Raw genomic sequence first — 25,959 nt, 5'->3', positions numbered from 1 at the left:
ACAAAAATGTTGTAATGATTACAAAAAATGATTTTGTAGGACAAAAGAAACACTTCTCAAAACTGCTTCAGTATTTGTCTCTTGGTCCAGCTGCCAAGAGTCTTGAGAGATTTGTTTTTGCAAGGGTCTGTAGTAAAGTGCATTGCACAAATTGTGTATCTTCCCGTAAAGAAACAAAAGTGAGCTCTAAATGGAGCAGCTGTATGTGGCTACAACATTACAAAAAGTGATTCAGTGCACACAGTGATTGCTGTATTCATCAGCTTGCAAAACAGCTTCAGTGAGCAACACACACAAAACAAGGCAACTAACACTAAACATAACATCTCAAATTCCTTTTACTTATATATATATTTGCATCAAAGAGTGAAAACAATGTTTTTTAAGAGTGCTACATTACTAAATTGGCTTAAATTATACTGTAGCTGTAGCAAGCATGAAGTAGTACAAAACATCCCCCTTTTTGATTTGCAGAGTCTTAAAGAAACAGCACGCTGCTACAATTATTCTACATATTTCATGCTGTCTACAGTCTCAATAGCATTAATTACAGGTTCAAATGCAACCAAGATCATAACATTTGAAATGTTTTTGCGATAAACTACGCAAATTCTTAACATTTCGAAAATCTGACTGTAAAAAATGTATGACGTGTTTAAGGCAGACTCCCTAACAACCAGCATGAATAACCATCAGCTGTTTCTAATGATTTTATTGAAACAATAAACCCAGTGTTACTCTTTTTTTAAAGAATAGCTTGGCAAATGAAAAAAAGTAACAAGGCACGAGGGGAGAAGTGGGAGTGGTTGGAGATGAAAGGAGTGTTATGGAGGGAGGGATAAAGGGTGTGGTGGTGTATAAAGCATCCTTTGCATCCTTTTCTTCATCACTGCAGCTCCTCTAAGACAGACTTTCACTCTCCAGTCTACTTAAATCTCTGCAAAACCGCTTTGGTGAGTAAAAAATCTAAAGAATAAATTATTGGTTTTGTTGTTACTGTTGTGAGTTTTCCTTAAATGACTTAAAAGATGCACCAAAACTTTTTTCCCCAATAGGAGTTTATTTTGAACGCACAAACTTTAATGTAATTTCTGTGATTTTTATTAATGGAAAGTAAAACTGCAAAGTTACAAGCTGTGTTCTCACCATGTGTCCTTTTTGTTTTTTTTACATTTTTTTAATTTTTTACATGAAAACTATTTCTCCCTTTATTGCTTGTGAAACAAAAGTTGCAACAGAAACGGCTCTTTTTGCTCCGATGTCAGTTGTTTTTTTAACTTTAGTCTATTTTACTGATACATTGTACATTTAGAAGTTGCCATCAAGCTTTTAATCACGCTTTCAATTTAAAAAAAAACAAATTAAACATCGGAACAGTTACAGGGTATTTGTTTTGTGCTTTACTCCTCCACAATTCCCATCTGGTTACAAACCCTCTGCCACCACAGTTTCCTCTGCTCACCACACCCCAGAGAGAGAGAGAGAGACGCGTCATGAGTCTGAATGCAACCAGAACTGACTCTCTTGGGTTCATGGAGTCAGTGGAAAAAAAAACACTTTTACACCGTTAAGAGAACAGACATCACACATCACTGCTGGGACTTTAATCAAGTCTTGACCTGCTTCTTTACCTGGTTCAACTGAGTTACCTGGAGAGATTAAACTGTTGCCATAACAATGTGTCACTTAGCAGAGACTGTGTGTTAGAGCCAGGTGACAGGGGGGGAAATAAGAGCCGCTGGGCCCCGGTGGAAACCTAGGATTTATTTTTATCCAGCTCCATGGAAAACCCTGAGAAAAACACCTTAGCAGAGACAAAAACAAGGATGTCAGCCACTGCCTGCTGCTATCCTTAATTAAGTAAATTATGCATTCATTTATGTATATATATTGTATATGGTAGATTAAGAAATTAGTCACTTTAAGTGACAGTTCACCCCAGAATAAAAAATACATACATTTACCTTTTACCTGTGGTGCTATTTATCAGTATAGATTGTTCTGGTGTTGGAGATATCGGCTGTAGATATTACTACTTTCTTTAAAAAAAGGTATAGGAATTAGATGGCATTTAATTTGTTATGCTCGAGTGCCAAAAAATACATTTAAAAAGCATATTATATTGGAGAGAAAGCAGACATCTCCACAGCCGATGTCTCTAATACAGGCTATGATGCTCCAAAACAATTTAGATTAAAAAAGGGCTCTTCGTGTAAAAGAAATAATATGTAATTTTGATTTGGGGTTGAACTGTTCCTTTAAACTGTAGCAGAAAAGGGAAAAAAGTCCAACAATGGCATAATCAGAAGACTGGATGTAAGATTTTTTTAAGTATCAGACAAAGCGACTCCCTTTCCTTCCCCTGGTAAAAACCATTGAGGATATAAACGTCCTTTGTTTAACATTCCTAATTTGACCACAATGCCACATGATCCATTCCATTGCATGTCAGTGAAAGTTAACAGCCTCTGCCTCTAGATGGAGTCAAAGCGGCAATAAATGAGAGCATCATCTTCTCCATCAAACTCCATGTGTCACTATTTCATTCTTTCTCTTCTTTTAAAACCAGCACTCATCATGTCTAACATTGAGAAGGCTATGGCCCTCCTCATTGAGTCCTTCAGTAAATACGCTGCCAAGGATGGAGACAGCCACAGCCTGACTAAAGGGGAGCTGAAAGAGTTGCTTCAAACTGAACTCGGGGGGCTGCTGGGGGTGAGTGACCTCTGACCTCTTGCTATCCAACAGGATGCACACTGGTTTACTGTATGTGTGTTGTGCATTGTAGAGGATAGTTGATGCTCTTGGTGGAATCTGTGTAGCCTGTTGTACTTTCTTCAACATGTTTTCTCACCTGCAGAAAGCAAATGACAAGGAAGCGGTGGACAAAATCTTCAACAGCCTGGACACCAACAAGGACAACAAGGTGGACTTCGCAGAGTTTAACAATATGATTGGCTGCCTCACTGTGATGTGCCACGAGTTCTTCTGCAAACGTTAGGGATCAGAGCGCCATCTTGGGGCCAGCAGAGAGCACTGCCTTCCTGTGAAAAAGATCCCATGACAGCTGTTCTGAAGAAATAATTAATATTTACTACTATTTACTAAACTACCATGAAGTCGCAAAACAAAAATCTGTTGTATCGCACAATAAAAGAAACTTCTTTCTTTGAAACACTTTGCACTTTCGTGTGTTTCTGTATTTTTGAGCATTAACAACAATATTGGAAAGTTGCACAGACATGTACTTATAGTGAGCTTATGGTACTTGTGATATTTGCCCAAAACACTTGATGTGGTTACGTTTTGTTGACGCTAAGCTTTCATGCATTAAAATCTTACAGCTAGATTAACTTCAGGAAAGGAAAAACATAAAAGCAGGTTATGACAGGAAGGATGACACTGATGGTGCTTGTATCATACAGAGAGGTAGAACAGATTTACCAAAGTGCTCCATTTAAAGCAATACTAAATAACTTTTGAAATAAGAAATAACACAGTCTTCCTCTTGGATATCATCTCCTCTTTCATAAAAGACCTGGGGATTTTATGCCCCTAAATATTTTTTTCAAAATTATATCAAACACCTATCTTTTTAATCTGGTTTTGAATGTGGAGTAATGTGTGAGCCATCATTTTTAAATTTTAAGCACTGTTTTTCTTATTTTTATGTTTAATATGGTGTTTATTTTACTTGCTTTGCTGATTTTTAAAAAAACATTTTATTGTGTTAATGTCATTTTTAGTTCTGCAAAAATTGTAGTTATTGTTGTTAATAATTTTGTTTATTGTCATTTTCTCTTAATGCTATGTCAATGTTGCTCCATTTTGCAATTTAAGCTGCATGTTTGTACGTATGTATAGTTTAGTTAGAGTTGCTAATGTTAGCAAACTTCAGACGATTAAATAAAAATTGATTACATTAAATAGTATTGTAGCTTAATGTAACTTTACCTTAATATTTCTTTTTTTTTTTTTTAATCGCAACTACATTTACTTCATTGATGTATTTCTTTTTTCAGAATGAGGTACATGCAAAACAGACAATGAATTATAACAATTATCAAAGGTGATGTGTAGGGCGCTTGGCACTTTAATCTCACAGGTCCTGTTCAAACCTGTCAGGCTGAGGATTTTCTAAATGGAGGTCTGAATGTTTTTCTGTGTGTGTGAGAGCGCTCCAGTTCTCTTGCACAGCCTGAAGATGTTCAGGTTAGATGAACTGTAATTCTAAATTGCCTGTAGGTAAGACTGTGGAAGCTGCTGTCGGTAAGTGTTAGCCCTGTGAGAGAAGGGCGCCCTGACCTGGTTACCCTGCCCCGTACATGTCATAATACGCTTCCATGATGGGAGGATATAGCAGGTGGATGTATGGAGGAATAGCATGTACTTAAACTCCCATTTTAATATTACTGCATTACTACAAGTATGCTAAAACATTGTAAAGAAATTCAAACTTTTTGTAGTACATCAGTACATTCTTTTGTCTGTTTAATGGTGTGTGTGTGTGTGTGTGTTTCTTTTACTGTAAAAGTTTGTCCTTACAGCTTCTCTAATCACAGATTTTTTTTGTAACTCAAGTCCAGGATCATCAATATCAGTGACACTGATCATCACTGCTTCACCAAAAAGTTGAACAATCTCTATTGCATATGATTGCCCAACATTTTTTGATGGATAACACAAGATAATCTGAAACAAAGGACAACGGTATAGTATTTGCCATCAGGTTTTAAACTGTGTCACAAGGAAGCAAATAAGTGATGAAGAAGTGAAAAATGACACAGGGAGGGTGCAGGGGTCAACAGAAGAGCCACCTCCACCCATAAAAATATTGTATGTGATGAATTACTCTCCTTTAGTCGAAAACCACTGACCCTGGATGAGTGAAACAACACTTCCAAGTATCCAACGCTTGCTTTAAAAGTTGGGCTTGTTTTTTGTAGGTGGATCATCATATGGCATATAAAACATATAAAATAAATAAATAATACATAAATACATAATACACAAATTATTAAATAATTAATTCAGGTGAAATCAACAAGAGCTTGTTGTATTTTTTTTCATGATGGCATTAGTACTTTTACTTTAAAATATTCTTTCATGACTGATTTAAATTTTTTTATTTTATTGTTTGTTTGTTTGAAAATACATTAAAATTATGAGGGTTTTTTAAAAAATGTGTTTAAACATGTATTTTTATTGGGTTGCTAATACACAAGAAACATACATTTGAAAGTATGTGTTACCCAGTTTTCTAATGTTCAACACCATATGGAATAAAAAAATATATAAAAATTAAATAATGAATAGTTACTTTATTTTTTTTTAAGAAAACAGTGAGTAATTATCAAGATATGTTTCTATGGATATTCTTATAAAAATCACATTCTATTTAAAACCACATGTCATTGAACATTATAAGTTAGTATTAGTAGTATTAATTATCAAAGTTTAATAGTTATATATATATATATATATATATAATTTTCAATCGAAAATGTATAAAAAGTGAAAGGCAAACGGTTGGTAGATAAAAAAATATGGATATTCTTATTAAAATCATATTCTGTTAAAAACCACATGTCAAAACACTTTTCTATTGAAAATGATACATTTTTTTATTGGAAATTATTACAAATATTATATTATTATTTTTATGAGTATTAATTATCAAAGTTTAATAGTAATAATAATTATAATTATCATAATAATGATCATTTTCAATCGAAAATGTATAAAAAGTGAATGGCAAACGGTTGGTGCTAGATAAAAAATTAGCCGGATATAAAAACATTTTTATTGTCATTGTTATTTTTTGCCATATTGAGCAACTTTGCACGTGAGTAATGACAGACTAGTGAGAGAGCAGACCAGACTTTCGGTGACGCCTCCGGGAGGTCACGTTGTGAGGCCGTGTCTCGTGACGCTACCGAGGGGCGGGTTATCAACAACAGAGTCGGTCTGTGGAGCTAACGTTACCGAGGGACAGAGCTCGAGTGTTGTTTTGAATTTACGATAAGACACCGACTGGAAAGGGGGGCTCGGGCCTGTGGATAAGATGGCGGATGTTGGAGACGATGAAACTCGGTCGGCTCTCCCTTCGGCATCCCGTAACGGTCCGGCTGTCGGCTCGTCTGCGGGCCAGAACGCGGCTAACGTTAGCGTCATGGTAACGTCGGGTCCGCGGATGGTGAGGATCGTCAAGTCGGAGTCCGGCTACGGTTTCAACGTTCGCGGTCAAGTTAGCGAAGGAGGGCAGCTCCGGAGCATCAACGGGGAGCTGTACGCTCCTCTCCAGCACGTCAGCGCTGTTTTGACCGGGGGTGCCGCAGACCGAGCTGGGATAGCAAAGGGTGACAGGATCCTGGAGGTGTAAGTCAGCTTCTGTCCGCTCAATAAAGCCTGGCTGTTAGCAAGCGGTGCTAGCTACCCTCTTGATCCAATCCCAGGCATGTGTTAACATGCTATCTTCAATGCTACGTCACCTGTCTGTTATGACAACAAAAGTAGCCGTTTACCTAGCTAACCAGTTTTTTTTCCAGCCTACCGGTTTTAATACATAACTAAACGTTTGGTGATGTAGCGACACTATGCTAACGCTAGTGAGTTATCTAGAAAGCTAACCAGCTTACATAAGTTGGACAACAGGCTGTGCATGCTGATTAGCTTTAGCTAGCTGGTGAGCCAGGTAGTGTTGAGAAATGCATTGAGGAAACCTTTAAAATGAAATTATCTGACTCCAACAGTAAATCCTCTCACTGATTTCTCTGCGCAGATCGTTTGATGGGGAATGATGAGCAGGAGACGTCCAAGTTCTCAATTTAACATAATTTTATTACAATACGTCAAGAAATTTGCAGTTACAGAGTCTCTGGGTTCAAACTACACTTCCCTGATTTACATGATTAAGGCGGATCAGTTCATGAAGTCTGTATGTCGGTTGTATCAGCAGGAATTCAGGCTGTTATCTATTTCCAAAGAGAAATACAGGTTAGATTTCAGATCAAGCATCTAAGAGTCAATTTATTACTCACGTACTCCACTCCCATTCCCCATCACACGATCTGCGCAGAGAAATAGGTGAGAGGATTTACTGTTGGAGTCAGATAATTTAATTTTAAAGGTTTCCTCAATGCATTTCTCAACAGCAGCTAGCGTCTTGTTTAGCTAGCCCTTTTGCGCAGCAACTGCTTCAGTGTGATAGTGAGAACGAACATTAAACGACAGCCTTGTTTACATTGGATTGTCATTAGCATAATAATAAGGGTGTGCATTTTGACACTGCCCGAAGACAGCGGATGGCGGTGTTGTCACTCAGATGCAATATCATATCCTGCGAGTGTGTGCGTGTCTTGAATAGAGACCACTTGTCAGACTACCCTTCACTACAGGCATGTTGTTTACATGGGACAGTTTAGATGCTGTCTATTATTTTCCTCCCTTTATCACTGTCAGTGTACTGTATCGGCTGTGATATACACCTTGTGACATCTTGCAGAAGTGTTTTTTGTTTGGACAAACACAAGCAAAGGCAAACTAACTGCCATTCTTTCCTTAGAGGAGATTTTCAAACAAATAACGTAACGTGTTAAAAGTTTATTCTTGCTCCTCGCAGGTATACAACTAATACTCATAATTATTAAGACTCATAATACATTTGTAAGAGAAAGGATGTTCCCACAGAGACCCAGCTGACTGATTAATCCACTTCGGTTGTAACCTTTGATCCTAATAAAGGGTAAATACTGTAAAGTGTGAAACAAATGAAATCTCAATCGTAAATACTTAAGTAGAATTACTACGGTAATGTTGATGTGTGGTCAAGCATAAGCTTTACCCTCAGGATTTAAGCAGTGATAGCATGTTTGTGTATTGAAGTAACTTGATCATAGGTTAAACTTTAAAAAAGGGAGAAGAGAAACAGAAAACAAGGAACACTGGTTTACTTCTACATGCTGAGGCATCAAAAAGGTTTCACCCAACCTGTGTTTTCTCCATTTTAAGTGCTAAATCTCTCTCTGGTCATATGACAGGACCAGTAATTATCATGTGACTTATTAACCAGCTTGACTATTCAGTAAAGTATGTTGTATGTCAGCATTTCACTAATTTTATGACCAAGGAAATGGTAAAATGCTGCTTTATTGGTGACAGCCAGCTAACCTGTGTTATTTCTTGGCTCTACTGAGTGAACTACGATATACAAATATAGTTATTTTATTTTATTTTTTATTTAACCTTTATTTAACCAGGGAATATCCCATTGAGATTAAGAACCTCTTTTCAAGGGAGCCCTGGCCAAGAGGCAGCACACACAAAATACAGTTACATATTTACATAAGAAACAGACCTTAAACGTGTTATGAAAAACAAGTGCATGTTGTGGAATTGGCCTCGATAACTCTCAGTTTGGATTTAAAAGTGCTCAAGGAAACTAAGTCAGTTAGTTTCCAGTCTTTTTATAGCATATTCCATGCATAAGGTGCAGAGTAAACAAATTCCCTTTTACCCAACTCCGTACGAGCATAAGGGACAGAAATTTTATGTTGAGCAGATTATGTGGATCAGATTTGTCAGTCACCTATAGAAAGAAAGTGAATCAAAAAAAGGAACTTGCTATGTTCTTGTATACACACAGGAAACAATAATGTCATGAGGTTCTATAAGACTTGAACTTAAGCTTTTATTGGATTCATTGCCTGTTAATGAATAATTATCAGTTGTGGTTTTGGGTTCTAGGGTCAATAGTGTATGCAACTGAGACACTTTCCAGGCAGGCATGGCTTTGCTTCTGTTTTGTCCACTATGTGCATGGCGGGATAAAATACTATCAAGACCAAAACTTCTCCTTTTATCTTCATCTTTTTGGTCAACCCTCCCTTCAATTTTGCTGTCCAGCTCAAAGGAATGCTCTCATGTCAATTTCTATTCCCATAACAATCCAGCTTTCCACCTCCTGTTGTTAAATGTACATGAATAGAACAGAAACTGTAATAACAAATAACTGAGGTGTGGTATTTCGTGGACAGACCTATGCTTGCACTCTTGCCTGCTCCCTCCTCTCCTATGTCTGTCCTGCTGTTTCTCATAGGAAGATTAGCAGAGACACCTGATGCTTGTGCCATCTGGTCTCAGCAAAGCCAAGAAGGGAGGTGTCTCACAGCACCAACGGAAAGGGAGACATTAGAGCTGACCTGGTTACTCAGCACTCCCAACACTGTGTTTATCAATAGATACCACACACCAATATAGGAAAAGGATTGGAAACTATTATTTCAATATGTTGTGCAGATCTGAGATGAGTGTGGCATTATTATTATATTTGGGGATGCATTACTGCGTCCTTAATAAGTGGATCACTGACCAGTCCATATTCAGTGCAGTTTTTTTAACCATACTCATTATAAAATTCAGTGTTTACACTATTAGTTGCATTCAATATCTCAGTGTTTAGTGTGACAGATCTCCATGGCCTCATGTTCCTCACATTAAAATTATTATTTGCTGGATTTTAAATGTGGGGAAAAGAGAACACTAGTATCGGATGGATATTTGATATTGAGAGATGGTCAGAGTTGAGGTATTGCCATTGGTTTCGGGAGATAAATAGTTGGATCATTGTATCTGTAATTATTTCCACAAGAGATGCATTTTGAAATAATTTAAAAAGCACTGTCTGTTTAAGCCCTATGCTTATTTCAGACCACAGAGGCACGGCCCAAACTTAAGGGTATTCAAGCTTCCCAGGGATGGGAATAAATCGATCAGGGGTGGTAAAAAAATTAATTTTGGGACGGTCGCCAGACAGAAGGTAGTCTTAGCCTAATAAAAATACAGCTGCAATGAAACTATGACATTAATTGCTGACAAAGTTGTCAGTGTGGAATTGAAAGTGAGTCACAATTCATTTCAAACAGATATATGCACATATAGCAAGAAGATGAATTGCGGCTGTCAGGCATTTGAATGGCATCCCAAAGTGGGATTTTATGCTTTCTGCTGTCACCAGCAGCCTAACCGACAAAAATGTCCTTGCTGTTTTATTTGTGCCTCACATAACTATAGAGATAATTGTATTGTAGAAACACTGTCATTTTATAATTGGGAAAGATAGCATTAACTTCGGGACAGTATAAATTGTAGGTCTATTTCAGGATATTCAATGGTGCTGAAAGAAATGATGCACCAAAACTGATGCTGATATTGGATGCTGGGCAATACTGGATTGGGTATCCATGGCAATGGGGCTGATCTGTTCACTTCAATTCTATCTTCATACTCTGTATACATTATATAGGGGCAATTTGATTCCTGTTTAAAAAAGGTTAATGAAGGTTAATAAGTTGGTTATGTATCATCTGCCATGCTGAAACATAAATTGATTGTCTTTTGTGTCTCCCTCCCTTTTTCCTCCACCTTTTGCTTGCTCTTGTTTTCTCTGCAGTAATGGGGTGAGTGTGGAAGGTGCCACCCATAAGCAGGTGGTGGACCTGATCCGTGCCGGGGAGAAGGAGCTGGTTCTGGCTGTGCTGTCTGTTCCATCTCAGGAGGCTGATGGATTGGAAGGAGGAGAGGATGTCCAACCCAACTATGACTACAGTGACAAGCAGGCAGTGCCCATTTCTGTTCCCACTTACAAACATGTAGAGCAGCACTCCGAGAGGTTTGTGGTGAGTACTGAGTTGATCCATTACCTTACCTGTTCTTCTCAAAGCTGCACCAAATTTTTGATTGTAATCATCCTTTTCTTCTACACTAATCAACTACCATCTTTGTCTCAATGACCGCAGGTGTACAACGTGTACATGTCAGGTAGACAGCTGTGCTCAAAGCGCTACCGGGAGTTTGCCATCCTGCACCAGAACCTGAAAAGGGAGTTTTCCAACTTCAACTTCCCAAAGATTCCTGGTAAATGGCCCTTCTCCCTGTCCGAACAGCAGCTGGATGCTCGCCGTAGAGGCCTGGAGGAATATCTCGAGCGAGGTAGGCTAATATGGAAAGGTCACTGGGCTATAAACCCAATTGTGTTTTGGTTTTCAACATGAGCAAAGACAAAAGGGTTTTTCTCTATCCAATCCACATGTTTTTCGAGAAGAATTACAACTCAATTTTCAGAGGCTGACATTCAAGTATGACAAGCTATTTAGACCCATCAAAATCCATAAAAGCTGTACAAAGGAAAAGAAGGAATAATTCAATATGTACATGCAGAAATCCTGAAGTCAGGACAGAAAATAAGCCAAGCTCTGGCTGTAATCAATTTTCCACCATACTCGGAAGTACTCTCTATCTAAACACAGGATACTGACAAAATGACATTTCCCTGTCCTTTGTTTATTTGATTTACTTTGACCTCTTCATCTCTATTTGTTTTTAGTTTGCTCTGTGCGGGTGATCGGGGAGAGTGACATCATGCAGGAGTTTCTCTCAGAATCAGATGAGGTATGAATTTTATTTATCAATGTTGTAATATGGACTGTACTAGATTTGGCTGTAGCTGTCAATGAGAAATTTTGATTCAGAGTTTTAAATTTTTCTTTTAAAACATTCTCAGATTTTTCACATTTTTGTCTTGTAAGCCAGTGAATCTGCACTGCACCATAGTATCTATTTTTATTGTACTGCGCTTTCTAAAATCAGGCTTTACTAATACATTCTATGATTAGCATGCGTATCTGATGTTCAGTATCTAGTTTTCAGCCTATTCAAGAGAGTTTTTGATGATTTTAAACTTTTTAAAATAATGCAGTTATGAATACATCTATTCAACTTCCTTTAGTGTAATAAAGAAGAATAATTTCCATAAACAAGTATCAGCAGTTATGGCAGTTGAGTTTTATTGGTTTAACAGAAGCTGGCTGCACATTATGTCTGCCAGCATGGAGTTTAAACAAGAAAGCCAAAACAATGCTAATGATACCGAATTAATCCAGCACTTAAAGAAACACAAATAGGAGGATTAGGACTTCTAACAGGTAGACGCTCTGGTTTAATAACGTCTGGTTTGTTTGTTTTTTTGGAAATCCAGAAGTACTTATCAGTAGTTCAGAACAAACAAATGCATGCACTCTCATATAAACAGGAAAACACCCTTGTTTATTCAAAATGCATCTCTATCGCTTTGCAGAACTACAATGGAGTGACGGATGTAGAGCTGCGGATAGCCCTGCCAGACAAGACCACCATCTCTGTCAGAGTCCGCAAGAACAGCACCACAGACCAGGTGTACCAGGTAAGAGCATGTGATATCTGCTGGGAAAACACTTAAATTGTACTGTTTATTTCCACATTGTGTGGGCTTTGCATTAGCTGGAATTATTACACTGAGCTTTACAAAGTCCAATCATGTCTGCTTGTAAATACTAGGGCTGTCAATCAATTCAATTTTGCGACTTATTGTATGATTGTTCTTAGTTAATTGCAATTTGATTACACCTTTTTATCAGTTCTAAGTGAAACCTAAAAAGGATATTTTTCAAATATTTTATACTCTTGTCAACATGAAAATGGACACATTTGCTTGCTTTATGAAAATGTATGTAATTTATTATTGGAAATCACTTAACAACACAGTGGTTGGGGGGCTACGGATGTATTCAACTGGAGTTACATCCTGTAACTACTATTTCCCACTGCTGGTCAGAATAATGCATCACTCTCTGAATTAAGTCCAACAGTCTCCAGTAAGTGCAGCTGACGTAGACCTACTCAATTCCTCTGCTACTTCAGCTTTCTGCTCTTTATACAAGTTGTGTATCTCTCAAGTGGTGGTTGATATTTTGCACAATCCCTCTTTCCCGACAAAGGTAACTGACAGTGCAGCAAGCTACATGCCTGGGGGTTAATGGGACTATCTGCATTAGCTGTGCTTAGCAAAATGTAATTAATACTAGATGTACTCCGGTGGTAACTCCATTAACATCGACAGTATCTGCTAATAAGTTCGGTCTTGTCGACAGACCCATCTGCAGGGCTTTATAGCTGAACTTGCCTTTCAAAATACCTTTTCCTTTATCCATTGCTTGTAAGTTGCTATCAGACTTTGCTCAAAGTGGTTACATAACCAATGTTTAGTGATGTTGAAACAAAGTTGCAATAACACCATATCTTGTTAACTTTGACAGCCCTAGTAGACACATGATATTCCACAGGTGTAGAGCCAGGCCTGTGTTTATACTGAAATAAAGAAACAGACTCACTTAAAAAAGATAAACTTTCTTGGTGCAATGGGATTTCTCAATGTTTTTCTTACACAACTGACTCAGTATTAATCTTCCTGCAGGCACTGGTGATAAAGGTTGGAATGGACAGTATTATGGCGAGCTACTTTGCCCTTTTTGAAGTCATCAACCACTCATTTGGTAAGAACTAGTATGTGTATACGGTGTTTATGAGTGTTTCACGGGGGATTTCATGCAGCATTTTCACATATTCTCATGTGCCCTCTCTTGGGTGACTTCATCACATGAGCACAAGCTTTCTAAATTAAGACCTGCATCATCCCACTGGTGAGCTTAGCTCATTGGGCCTAAGGGTATGTGCAGTTTTGGACAGGAAGGACAGGTAATTTGTTACAGGCCAGATGGAATTATTTTCTAATGCCTAAACAGACACAACCCCCCCACCCCCTTTTCATCCCCCTCCTCATCTTTCTGCTTCTTTCTATTATTTGTTGCAGTGCGGAAACTGGCGCCTAATGAGTTTCCCCACAAGCTTTATGTGCAGAATTACACGTCGGCAGTGCCGGGGACTTGCTTAGCGCTCCGCAAATGGTTGTTCAGCTTCCAGGAGGAGGAGTTGCTAAGAGACAACCCGCTGGCACTGCACTACTGCTTTCACCAGGTAATAACAATAATTGAATCCCACTTTCCATAGACTAAAGGGAACTCAGCACAAAATTTGGTCTTCTGGGTTTCTCCATAAGTTTATACAGTCCTTTCTGAGTGAAAATGATTGAAACATGTTGGAGGTTTTTCCATAATTGGGGAAATGACTGCATTACTTTTACTTTTAACTTCTTATACTGTTATTAGAATCTTCCGACTCTCCATGTAGGTAATTATTCCTGCAGTAAAAAAATCATCTTCTACCATAACTTTTAAATGTATCTTCACTGCAGTAAGTGTATACACATCCAGAGTCAAAGTACACTTGTTGTTATTTTATCAAGCCTACATTAAACACAATATGAGTGTGTCGTATCTTGTGACTGCCAAACTAAACACATCAAAACAAACAAAATCTAGCTTTGTGGTAGCTGAATTCTTGCCAGCTGGGAGTGTGTCAGCAAATCATTTCATAATTTATGACATCCTAAATAAACAAATCCTAAACTATATTTAAAGCCTTACCAAGTGGCATCCTGAGTGTTGAGCAGATAGTTTAGGCTTTGGAATTCCACCACATCTTAAGAAGAAAAGAAACAAGCCAGCAAAACTTTTCTACAATTTTTTTAAGGTATAAAGCGTGAACTGGAAAAATAACCCCCTAATGCAAAAGCACTAAAAATAACTATAACAGCAGCAGCAGCAGCCTACAGGCTGTTCACTGACCAATAAAGGTCTCTCCCTGAAGCATTTTAGGCATGTTAGGTTCAGCAGTGACCCATTACAGCAATTTCTCCTAGTAAGGTCAGCAAAACAATGAGCTGAAACTACAAAGCTGCTATAAAGCTCTGTGACGCCGAGGGGAGCTGAAGCTTCAGATAATAACTCTCTGTAGGTTCATTACAATTGAGCAAACCCCTTTCACAATGTCATTTGATCCATTGTTGTTATAAAATTATCGATTAGAGCCGTACACAAGAGGGTATCGCTGTCATTGGTTGAACTTGGTTACTTCAGGCAGAATATCCTTCTGTTAAATATTCTCAATGGATAATCATTTTTGTGCAGTGACCTTAAATAATAAATGGTGTTGTATCTCTTCCTACCACCCCAACCCCCCATCCAACCCACCCCCTGTCTGTGTCTAGGCATTGGAAGATGTGAAGAAGGGATTCATAAAAACAGAGGACAAATCCTACCAGCTGCAGAAGCTGGCAGAGCAGCGCAAGATGGCCACGGTCAGTCCTACAGACCACTCTTTGTTCGGGGAGGGGATTGGGATGAGTACACTTTTTGCCTGCTGACCAGAGCCATCACCAAAACGTTACCAAATAGAAATGGACAGAAAAGTCAGAAACCCTTTCACACTTCACGAAACAGCCCTCTGTGGTAAACAGAGATAAAGCCATCTATGTTTGTTGAACATTAACTGAATGTGGCATGTGTGAGGGCTTCTGTGTGGAAATTTAAACCACATTCAATGCTATGTAGCCACCCGGCATAACATTTCCAATTGGTAGGCAGTATGTGGTTGCAGAAATGTTCATGCAAACAACATTCGTTGGACTGAAAACAGGCAGGTGGGAAAACCAAAATACTGACACCCTACTTGTCCACCCTTACTTTAGTATAAAATTAAAATGGTCTGAATTATGACTTGAACCGACCATTACTTCATTATTTTTTCTGTTACACACTGAAAAGTTATCAGATGCATTTTTGTAAATTCAGACAGTGCGGTCTCCTACCACAGAATTTGTCCATTCTCTGTTCCAACAGTACAAATACATTATCAAGAAAAATGTCTTAAAGCAGCAGTATCTCATGAAACAAAGTCATGGGAACAGCCTGAACTGCTTGTTAAAGTTGGGGTTGGCAGTTTTCTTTTGCCATCATTGGGTAAAAAATTCCACAATAACCTTTCAGCATATTGTAATTCAAGTGGTGTGAGAGCTGATGAAACTTCCACACCTCTTGTTTACAGGCTTTATAAAGTCTAGCTTGTGACAGGAGCCTTTGGCCAATCACAGGCCATTACATCAAGAGGATGTGACTTTTGCCAGATATTCTTGCACATTTCTTCAAGTGGGGAAAGCCTGATTCATTGTCAGAAGGTCCTGCGGAAAAACTTGTTATTTCAGTATAAGCAACAACAGAGAACTGCCGCTTTATGACAGCATCAACATAATCAGAATGATTCAAATTAATAACTAGTACTCAGGTTACTGTGTGAAGGGTGTGCATATGGTCATGCTCATCTGGTTGGAGGGACTTCAGACAGAGACGGGAGAGATGCAAGAGGAGGGCTGTTTTTTCAAACTCTAGTGTTTTTGCCTTTTCCAGAAAACTGCCTATCCCAGCTTGAACTGGGGCTTAAGCACAATTGTACAGAGGAAAGAGATTGTGAACCTAGTCTTATAGACTTAGATTATCATAACATGCTTAGTTACAGTGACTGATGTGTTTATCTCTATAATACTCATTTAGTACCTGAGTCTGTTGCGGACATGTGAAGGCTACAATGAGGTGGCATTCCCCCACTGCTCCTGTGACTCCAGGAGGAAGGGACATGTCATCACAGCTATCAGCATCCATCACTTCAAGCTGCACGCTTGCACCGAGGACGGCACACTGGAGGTGAGAGTTTGTCTCTGCTAGTCTGATTTTTTTTTTTAAATGTGTTAAAATTCACAGAACAAGTACAGGATCCAGCTTGTCATTTTTAAGGTAACAGAGTTTCTAACTGTGGAAACGTGGATTGTCTTACATTATTGTATAAAACAATTTTGCTAAATACATTTCCTAGATACTGAATTGTGAATCAAACCAATGTTAATCTTAATATTTTTATGCCTATTTATGCATGGTGCTTACTTTCTGTGAACTCTCTCCCTTAGAACCAGGTGATAGCTTTTGAGTGGGGGGAGATGCAGCGCTGGGACACTGACGAGGAGGGGATGGCTTTCTGCTTTGAATATGCCCGAGGAGAGAAGAAACCTCGCTGGGTGAAGATCTTCACTCCATATGTGAGTGTGCTCACAGTTTCACAGCTGTCTGACATGTTTTTCAGGTTTTTCCATCATGTTTTATGTATTTAAGTACTCGTTTTTTTGGACTTTGCCATTTCAGAGTGAAAGGTTTTTTCCAAAACAAATCCAACTAACTCTTCTTCATATATATATATGTATATATATATATATGTGTGTGTATATATATGTATATGTATATGTGATTAAATAATCATCACACCTCCCTTCTAATGATTGTGCTGTATTGGAAGACTGACTTGCATTTCTGTTTGTTTTTTTCTCCCAGTTTAACTACATGCACGAGTGCTTTGAGCGGGTCTTTTGTGAGCTGAAGTGGAGGAAACAGGTAAAGACCACTCCTTTCCTCTTACATTGTGGGAAGCACATGACTCTGTGCCAAGTTTGAATTTCTAAACTTAGCCTATTTTTAAGTTTTTCCTTACAAATACAATTCAATCTTCTTCATTCAATGTGTTTTCTCCTGGCTTTTGTTTGGAATTGTTAATTTGATATTTATTGTGTGTTGATTTCTTTGCTGTCAGGTTGAGGAAGAGGCATCTGACAAAGACAACAAAAACTGCAGTAACAATGGTAAGCGATAGCAGTTTTTGTAACACAGATGATGAAACAAACCACTGGCGTTAAGAGGCTAGATTTGATCGAGGCAAATTATAAGGAAATAAGTATTCAAATGTGGTACTGAGTGGTGCTTTGAATGATGGCACCCATCAGGCACCATGAATTATGCAAAAAAAATCCTGACAAAAACTAAAAGGGCAAGGGCAGGGAGAGGATTTCAAGTATGCTGCCACCTTTTATTTCAGTGTATTCCGAGATAAAATATATGTGAACGTTTTACTATTAACTTTAGTTTAGTGACATTTAATTACACTCGGCCCTAAAAAGGTGCTTTCAGATACGCTTGTGTTTTATTATCTCTCTTGTGCAGTTCCTATTTGCATTAGAAGGAACTGAACAAAGTCAAGGGGAAACTACAAAGCACAGAAATGGCTGCAGTTTTATAGACAATTCACCAGAGCTTCACAACATATTTAACTAAGGAGAGAGTAAATTCTCCTCCGGCGCTATCAGGTTACTGTCAGAAGACTGATGTATTTGTGTACACAGTGAAATAGTATTCAGAATAGACACATGTATGGACATGTGACTCACTATCAGGGCCATCTCCCAGAGACCCACACATAAGTTAAAACTATTTGTCCCATGTGAGACAGCACAAGACCAGCAGTACAAGTATGTGGACAACTGCAAGGCATGAGGATAAGTGAGCAAGTTACAGGAACAGCTGACGAGATGAGTACATCCTGATATAAGACAAGGGCTTCAACATACCACAAAGACACCTGTAGAATTGAAACACAGTAGAATTAAGGGAAAGTGAGCCTGTTGTTGAGACACTGAGCGATGTGTGTTGTGTTGTGGCAGCATGTTTATAAGTCACATTGCATGCGGGGAAAAATGCCCATCATTCAGACTTGTTGCCTGAAAAGTCTCTCTGTGTTCCAGAGTATCTGCCTCCTCTGGAGACACAGCAGAAGGGATGGCGCCACCTAGGGGGGGAGATTGCAACTTCCTAAAATCATTTGTCATCACTCGAACTAGAACTGGTCCACTTGCATCATCACAGCCACCCCAGAGAGCGCCCATCGACAAACACAGAACTGAGTGACAGACTGAGGCGATCCATGCCCCGAAAAACAAACTGGAAGTGACCAATTTTTTTGTAAATTGGAATAGCCACACTTAACCAACCCCAGGGATACACACAGCAAGAAGAGCAATGAAGGATAACAAACAAAAGCCAACTTTCATGTCATTTACTAGATCTCCATAGCGTGTCTGTTGATTTCCTCCAAGCATCCGTCCTGTGATGTGGGGCAGGACACGAGCAGATTCTCGGGTTGAGATGTAACACATGCATACGGTGTGTGACTTGTGAGAGCCACCACAGCGCTGCTGCACCATTGGCGCAAAAGGGAGCACCTCGACGAATCGCAGAAGGAGCGGACACATGGGATAGGATTGTCCAACGCGGCTGGCTCGGTCCGAAGCCTTCAGCGTGACCCTCGTCTGCTGAACTGAGATGTGGAGATGAAAAATAAGAAGGGAGGGGATACAGAAAAACGGGGTTTTCACTTCTTTAACAGTTAGTGATAAAGAAAGAAAGCAAAATCATGCTTTACACTGATGATGGACCTTAACTCAAAAATGCTGTTTTCTATCTGTAAGGTCAGAAGTATTCTGTCTTTGTCAGAAAACAGGCGACGCAACTGTAACTAACAAAAAAACAGATGTGTTCATAATTATGTGTATGTTTAACAATCTTACTTCTGATAAAATATAGATTAATATAAGCGCTATAATAATTGGTTTCTTGATCTAACACAACGAAACACTAACTAAATTGCATTCAAGCTGCTTTAACAAATCTCAAATTTTCACCTTTTGTTCTGGTCTAACCCACTGTTCTGGTTGGCAGTCTGCCATTTATGTCAGTATGTGTATTTATCCCCTCACAAGTGTTTTATTGTGGTGATTTTGTAGAGAGGAAGAGGCGTCCTCATTTTCAGCCCTGTGCAGGGATGATCTCTTTAACAAAAGCTTGATGGGCCAAATGTTTTTGAAATGGTACACCTTCTGATTGTGAAAAACAGGATCATTTTCTCTGCTGAGCTGCAGTTTTCCAACCGAGCAGCAGAGAGCAGCAGAGTTCAAGGCAGATTTAGTTTGTAGGTTTTGAGTAGAAATAGAAATCTTCTCAGAGCTCCTTAAAGAGTGATCCCTCGGGCTCTGTAACTCACCCCAAAGTATCACTCCTCTGCAGTTTGTCCATTAAGCACATGAGGAGGACAGATGGTGTGTGTGTGCGTGGATGTGTGTGTTGTACAGAGAGTAGTGGGTGCATAAAGTTGTGTGACTGCAACCATAAGCATACATAGCAATGCAGGCAGCTGTCTGCCTCTTACTGCACCTACATTGGCACAGTGTTAATTGTGTGTGTCTGTATGCACATGACATGATTATATGACAGTTTTACAATTTACACTGATTTTTGTGTTTTTAGAGGAACATTTCAGTTCTTTTCACACAGTTAACCTTTTTTTCTTTTTGTAGATTTGCAGTTTAATACATTCTTGTCTCACTTTAAGTGTGTAGGCAGAAGGTTTACATGCTGGCAAAAAAATCTTCTGAATGGAGGCAATGTGCGTAAATGTATTGATTTCACCTCAATGCAATAGAGTTTTTTAGAGGACAGTGGTTTATCTTGGCTGATTCATTACTGACTCATTCTTGAGCTTCACTTGCTGTCTGGCAGCAGAGTTTTTTGTTGTTTTTTCAGACTGACTTTTAGAGCACAAGTTCAAGTTCCACTTGAAAAAAAAATCGTACTTACTTTTCCAGTTGAGCTTAGCTTTCCATTCAATAAAATGTTTAATTCATGCCTAGGTTTAGTCATAATTTGCTTTCAGTCAGTTACCTTGGAGCATGCTTGTTCGTGTGTTTGCTCTGTTTGTGTGTGCGTGTGTCCTCTGTGTTTATCGTTGACATTGCTGATAAGCTTTTAGGCTCTGATTGGACGCGTCTGATGAGCTGTCGGTGTGAGAGCTAGCAAATGAAGATGGGGTTTTGTATCCATACGACAGCAGAGACGCCAGACAGATGGAGACAAATGGGAGGCGTCTCCTATTGTCTAGCTTACATTCACAGGCTTTTTCAGCATAGAACACACACACAAACACACGCACACAAAAACATCCCTGTCTCCCTGTCACTGTCTGTTTATGGTTTGAGATAACTGTAAAACTGCAAGGTTTTTTATTTGTCATCCAGTCGTTACCTCTGAGGACCAGCTTCAGTTATACAACAGCTTATAGCAATACATGCGTGTGTTTTACACACACTCACACCACAGATAGCTGAATTGTGAAAGAAACTGCAATGTGCAGATTGCTGGATGGTCATTTTGACAGCGAGAGTAATAGCCAATTTAGAGATGGATGACATAAGAATTGGAGCTGTTCAACCATGATGATGTTTTTTTTTCCTCCTATAAGATGTTGAGGGAGAGGCAGATGGAGGTGGTGTGACTGTGTGTGTAGGTTTCTCCCGTCCTCTGCTCACACACACTCTCCAGGTTGGTCTCCCTTCATCACAGAGGGATGTGGTTGCCGTGGCAGCACCACGTTGGCTCAACACGCTCAGTGCAGCCTCTGTTCCTTTTATTCCTGTCAGCCAACTGACTCACTCCTCCCAATAATGTATTCAAAGCAGTGTTTTTTGATGTTTGTTCTCTGTCCCCGTGGCTCATGCTGCTGTGAATAGGCTTTTAGAAAGCTGCTGTTTTTTTGTTTTTTTTTCTAAATATTTTTAGTGTTTCGGTTTGTCTCGTCTGCGCCAGGTGCCATCTTCCACTCCGTATCAGTCACAGGCAGGTGCGCATACTGTCAGTTGTCGTCCATTTCTGCCATCAGTGAGATAAATGTCATTGTAACAGTGTTTAGGTGAAAAGCGGAGAGATGACAAGAATGTTAAGAAGCACGTCTTTTTATGATCGGCCCGTGTTTGTTCGTCAGTGTGCGCTGTGCTGTGGGCCGCTTGTGTTTGTGTTCAGGAAGCTGGACAGCCTTGGCTTGCGAGTGAGTGAATATTTACAAAAAGAGGATTGAATTCTACACAGGACTTAACAGATAACAGAATGTTTGATGGTTCAGCGAACATGGTGGCAGTAGAATAAAAGATGAGTTTGTCCATGTGTGGACCGCACGTGAGGCTCAGAAAGTTTCATCACAACCCGCCACTGAAATGCTCGACCTAATGATGCTGTTGCTATAGTAACGCATCAGTCTTTGGAAAACTGATTTCCATCACATCATTCAGTGGCAGATAATTGCGCAAGATCTTTTCTGTTAGTTAGAGTCCAGTGTTCGAAGTGGCATTTATGAGGCCGCTCAGTCCGTCTCTTTTCTTTGACGCTGTTAGTTCAGTCAGATTTGTAACTCATCATCAGCATTTCTTTTGTGTAGACTTGATGTTTGTTGCCGGCTCGGAGGGCATTAGCTGCTGGCTTTCCTGTTTCAGCTGACAGGTCTTACCTACTGTATGACTAACATGAAGGGTGGATGTAAGTGCAGTTTTAAAAAGTGTTAGCCTTTGTATACTTAATTTCTTTTCATTGCTTTGAAACACGGGGCTTTATCCATGGCAAGTAGGCAGCAACATTAATTAAAAACCTAAGCCTTGTTTGTCTGTCTTCAGCATAACCTGTAAATAGTTGTTTTAAAAAGAAAAAGAGAATATCTCTTGGACAAAATGCACTCTTGTTTCTCCAACTCAAGAACTTTTATTTATTTAAACAGAAATTATAGCGATTGGGGAAATGATAGTGTACAACGTTAGAGCCACCGTTGATCATTGATTATGTGCGTGGGGAACGACAGTATGGAGGATTAGATAACTACACAATGAAAAATAAGCTGTTATAAAAAAAGAGAGACAGTGTCTAAAAACATTTAACACCTGTCGAGAACTAGCCCACAAAATGGAAAGTTTTATATCTTAAAAAAACACATGAAGGTTTACTAACCAATATAAGAAAAAAGGAAAAAAGGTTTGAAAAATGTTGTGTAGAGTAATAAATTGTAACAATATTTTAAATAAAGTTATATATTGGGAAAATAAGCTGTCAGTCTGAACTTATTTACTCTCTCCAGGGCATAAAATGAAGCGTGGACTCATTTTCTTTATGTTGGCAGTAATCTGAATGAGCTTCCAGGAGGCTTTTTACCGGTTGTTAAATGATAAAGCGCTCAGGTTGTGGTTATCAATGTATGGATTCCTTCCTTTCCAGCGGGACCTGGCCAATGTCAAGACTGTCTTCCTATAAAGACATAAAGCGATAAAGCAACAGCAGTGCTCATTGGGGACCAATTATATCTTGAAGGAAAAAAATACGAGTGCACCTAATAAGCTTTTAATGTCTTTAAATTTGAATTTGTCAAAAATGTTACCGCCATGCTCATCAAATTGCTTTTAATGAGTGTTTCTTCTGTGAGCTGCCAAGCAAGGTGATGGCAGGGTCTGATTCATGCTCCTCATTCAGTCTCAAGGTTTACTTTAACCGCCCTGTGTTCAGAGAGCTAAGTAATTTGTTCATGTGTGGGAGGCATTTATGTAAATGTAGTTCATAGTGAGTCGCTGGTGGTAAATGTTAAGTCTAGAGCTAAATTGGTTGTCACAGAATGACCGAGTTAAGCAAGGAAAGCTGATTTGACAGCGATTTTGTTTTTCTCAACACTTGTAACTGCGGCATACAGCCTGCCGGAATGAGAAGTGACAGGGAGCAGGTGTGACAGTTTGCTGGCAGGAAACATTTCCCTTATCCCCATTCCTGTAGCTTACAGGGGTTTAGGATGAATTGAAAAGTAGGATGTCACTACTTTTCAGAGCTAAACAAATGACACAAGCGACCAAAGAGACTGTGTGGCTGATTAGAAGATGTCTCATTTATGAACAGCCGTGCTGTGCTGCGGAGCTCAGAGCTTAAACTTCCCCGGCACTGTACCGGAAGGTTGGCACAGGGCTGTTTTGGATTCAAAGATGGATAATTTATAGGTCTGTGGAAAATATTCTTGCTTGTATATTTATGTATACAGCCATAAGGAACCCTGTATTTTGTATTTATAAAGTAGATCTACTTAATTAATAAAAAAAACTGTTTGGTGGATGATAAAACATGGAAAACTAGCGTTGAATAAAGGTAGCCAATGTTTGTTTGTTTTTTGTTCAAAGAAAAAAGGAAAATTCCTACACAGAATTAACTTTTTGATTATTTTAAGATCTTTGTTATGATACGCTTACCAGAGATGTGAATAAGCAGAGGCCCAACAATACGATTTTATCCTGATACATGAGTCACGATACGATATGATCGTGATTTTAAGCATTTTTGCAATATAGTAAGTATTGCGATACAATATATTGAGATGTAACTGTTTAACTGCATTTTGTGTCCACAAAATTAAATTAAATCAATAATTGTTTTGTCAAATAAGAGAAAATTCTCAGTCTATTCATCTCACTTGAGTCTTTTTATTTCTCCACAATGAGAGTCAAACCCACAGACTGACCAACAAAGTATTCAGTCAAACTGAACTGAACTGATATCAAACATGTATGGACGACAACAACTGCAGCATTTTATAAAACTTTCCCCAACTTTAAGCTTCACTGCTCTGAATTTTTTTTTAAATGAAACATAAAAAAGCCTAACTTTGCAGCGTTATTTCGACAACTTCCCGACACGATATTCTGATGCACATGTTGCCTATAGATTCCTTATCATTTCTGTTCATATTATACCAGTATCTCCAGTATATTCCTAAAAATTAGCCTGCTACAGCAACAAAAACACTGATAGCGCCGGAATGCTAAATATCGATACTTGGCGCCATGAATCAATATAATATTTTGACGCAAAATATTGCGATACTATTTTCTTTTTTCCCCCACCTCCAACACTTACATACATTTATGTAGTATGGCAAGAAAGGTGAATTAATAGCAAGTTTGTTTTCTGTGGGTTTTGTTTTGTCAGTGTTTATCTTTCAGATGAAGTTGAGGAGTTGTCTGGTTCCATATTTTATCTAGGTGTCAAAGTTTTATCTAAGAGTTGCTGGTCTTTTATTGACACGGTCTCAACTCCTCAAAGTCTTGGTCTTGTTTTGATCTCAATACACTATGTTGTTTTGGTCTTTTTAGTCTTGGTCATGTCTCGGTTCAAGTGGTCTTGACTACAACACAGATTTCTAAAGTCTTCCATATGTGTTTTGTTTGTAAGCATATATTTTGTACCTTTAAAGCATTTTGCAGATCACTATGAATTCATTCATTTCTTGATGTTGTGATCCCCCTTCCCCCCTTTTTCTCCCCTCAAACACATTTCAGACACAGAAATGTTCCTCGCTTAAAGCCCTGAGTGCTTGTCTTCATACTACACCGTCCACTCTTCTATTAAAAAATGCACATTTCCTGCCTGAAAACAGCCCCAGGCCTGCAGGAAAGGGAGAAGTGCTGTACAGTACATATCAGGTCCCATGGCAAGGAGCACGGCGGCTAATAAAAGATCTACAGGCACATTATTCTAGCATGGCGACGGGAACAGTGACATTTTGACGGTCACATGCTGCACAGAGTTTTATGCCGGTCACTGTGCTCAACAGGAGTTGTTCCAGTCTGTGGGGAGGTATTGGGAAACTGAGGTGAGGCATTATTCAAACCAAAAACACAGGGCCTCTTAATGCACCCAGTGGAACCAAGCCCATAAAATGTTGTGTGCATTGGCACCGCTGAGGTGAAAATACTCATCTCATTAGAGCTGTCCCACGTGGTCTCTATATGCTGACTGCAGGCTGCCACCCTGACTTCACCACCTTTCCGTTTTTCTTATGTCCACCTCAGACAGGAGGAGGAATTTTAAACTGTTCATTCTTATTATTGTCAGGTGTGTGACTTAGTGTTAATCCTTATTAATCCCTATTAATGTGATATAAACTGGTGCAAATTAGAATGTACATAAAGTCTTAATACTGTTTGTAGCCAACATTAGAACCAATCCTGATATTGGCTTCCTCCTAGAGCGGTATGTAATATGTTGATTTTAATTATGAAGATGGTTTTACATAAATATAGGAATTTGGTGGCCAAAGCAAAGTTAAATTCTTTACAACATTGTCATATTACAATCATTATTCATAAAAGCCATATATTACCTTGAGGCTATGCAGCTTGCAAACAGCTGTGTTTTAAAAAGAAAAATGGTGTTAAGAATAATTTGCATCTTTCTTTGACTTACTGACACGAGGTGGCGGTGCTAATAGAAACACCATTGCCTGTGTCCACCGGGGACCCTAATATCAACACAATTAAAGTTGCCAGTCTCCGTCTCTACTTTAGTGTCTGTAAGCAACCGCATCATTATTAGATGTTGCGAGCAAGGAACATAATATAAATAGTGCAAATGTTCGTTTAGAAACACCAGGCTTTGACCCAGAGGCTGGTGTTCATGTGAAACTAAACAG

At 38.9% G+C, this 25,959-nt stretch overlaps 2 protein-coding genes across 2 annotated transcripts; both read left to right on the top strand.

Moving 5' to 3' along the window:
* Positions 1 to 877: 877 nt before the first annotated feature.
* On the top strand, positions 878 to 3,906 carry LOC131985190 (ictacalcin-like). Its single transcript, XM_059350255.1, has 3 exons — positions 878 to 953; positions 2,570 to 2,715; positions 2,861 to 3,906. The coding sequence occupies exons 2-3, from the start codon at positions 2,578 to 2,580 to the stop codon at positions 2,999 to 3,001; spliced, it is 279 nt and encodes a 92-aa protein (XP_059206238.1). The 5' UTR covers positions 878 to 953; positions 2,570 to 2,577; the 3' UTR covers positions 3,002 to 3,906.
* A 1,977-nt stretch (positions 3,907 to 5,883) lies between these two features.
* Positions 5,884 to 23,545, top strand: snx27a (sorting nexin 27a). Its single transcript, XM_059349602.1, has 13 exons — positions 5,884 to 6,378; positions 10,451 to 10,676; positions 10,797 to 10,989; positions 11,384 to 11,448; positions 12,134 to 12,238; positions 13,289 to 13,367; positions 13,685 to 13,848; positions 14,981 to 15,070; positions 16,320 to 16,469; positions 16,730 to 16,858; positions 17,148 to 17,207; positions 17,404 to 17,452; positions 18,389 to 23,545. Exons 1-13 carry the CDS (start codon positions 6,065 to 6,067, stop codon positions 18,457 to 18,459), a joined length of 1,695 nt encoding a protein of 564 aa, XP_059205585.1. The 5' UTR covers positions 5,884 to 6,064; the 3' UTR covers positions 18,460 to 23,545.
* Positions 23,546 to 25,959: the final 2,414 nt, after the last annotated feature.

This window comes from Centropristis striata, chromosome 14 (assembly GCF_030273125.1).
Source record: "Centropristis striata isolate RG_2023a ecotype Rhode Island chromosome 14, C.striata_1.0, whole genome shotgun sequence".
In the NCBI taxonomy this organism is placed as follows: domain Eukaryota; kingdom Metazoa; phylum Chordata; class Actinopteri; order Perciformes; family Serranidae; genus Centropristis; species Centropristis striata.
This window is presented reverse-complemented; position numbering and strand designations above follow the sequence as displayed.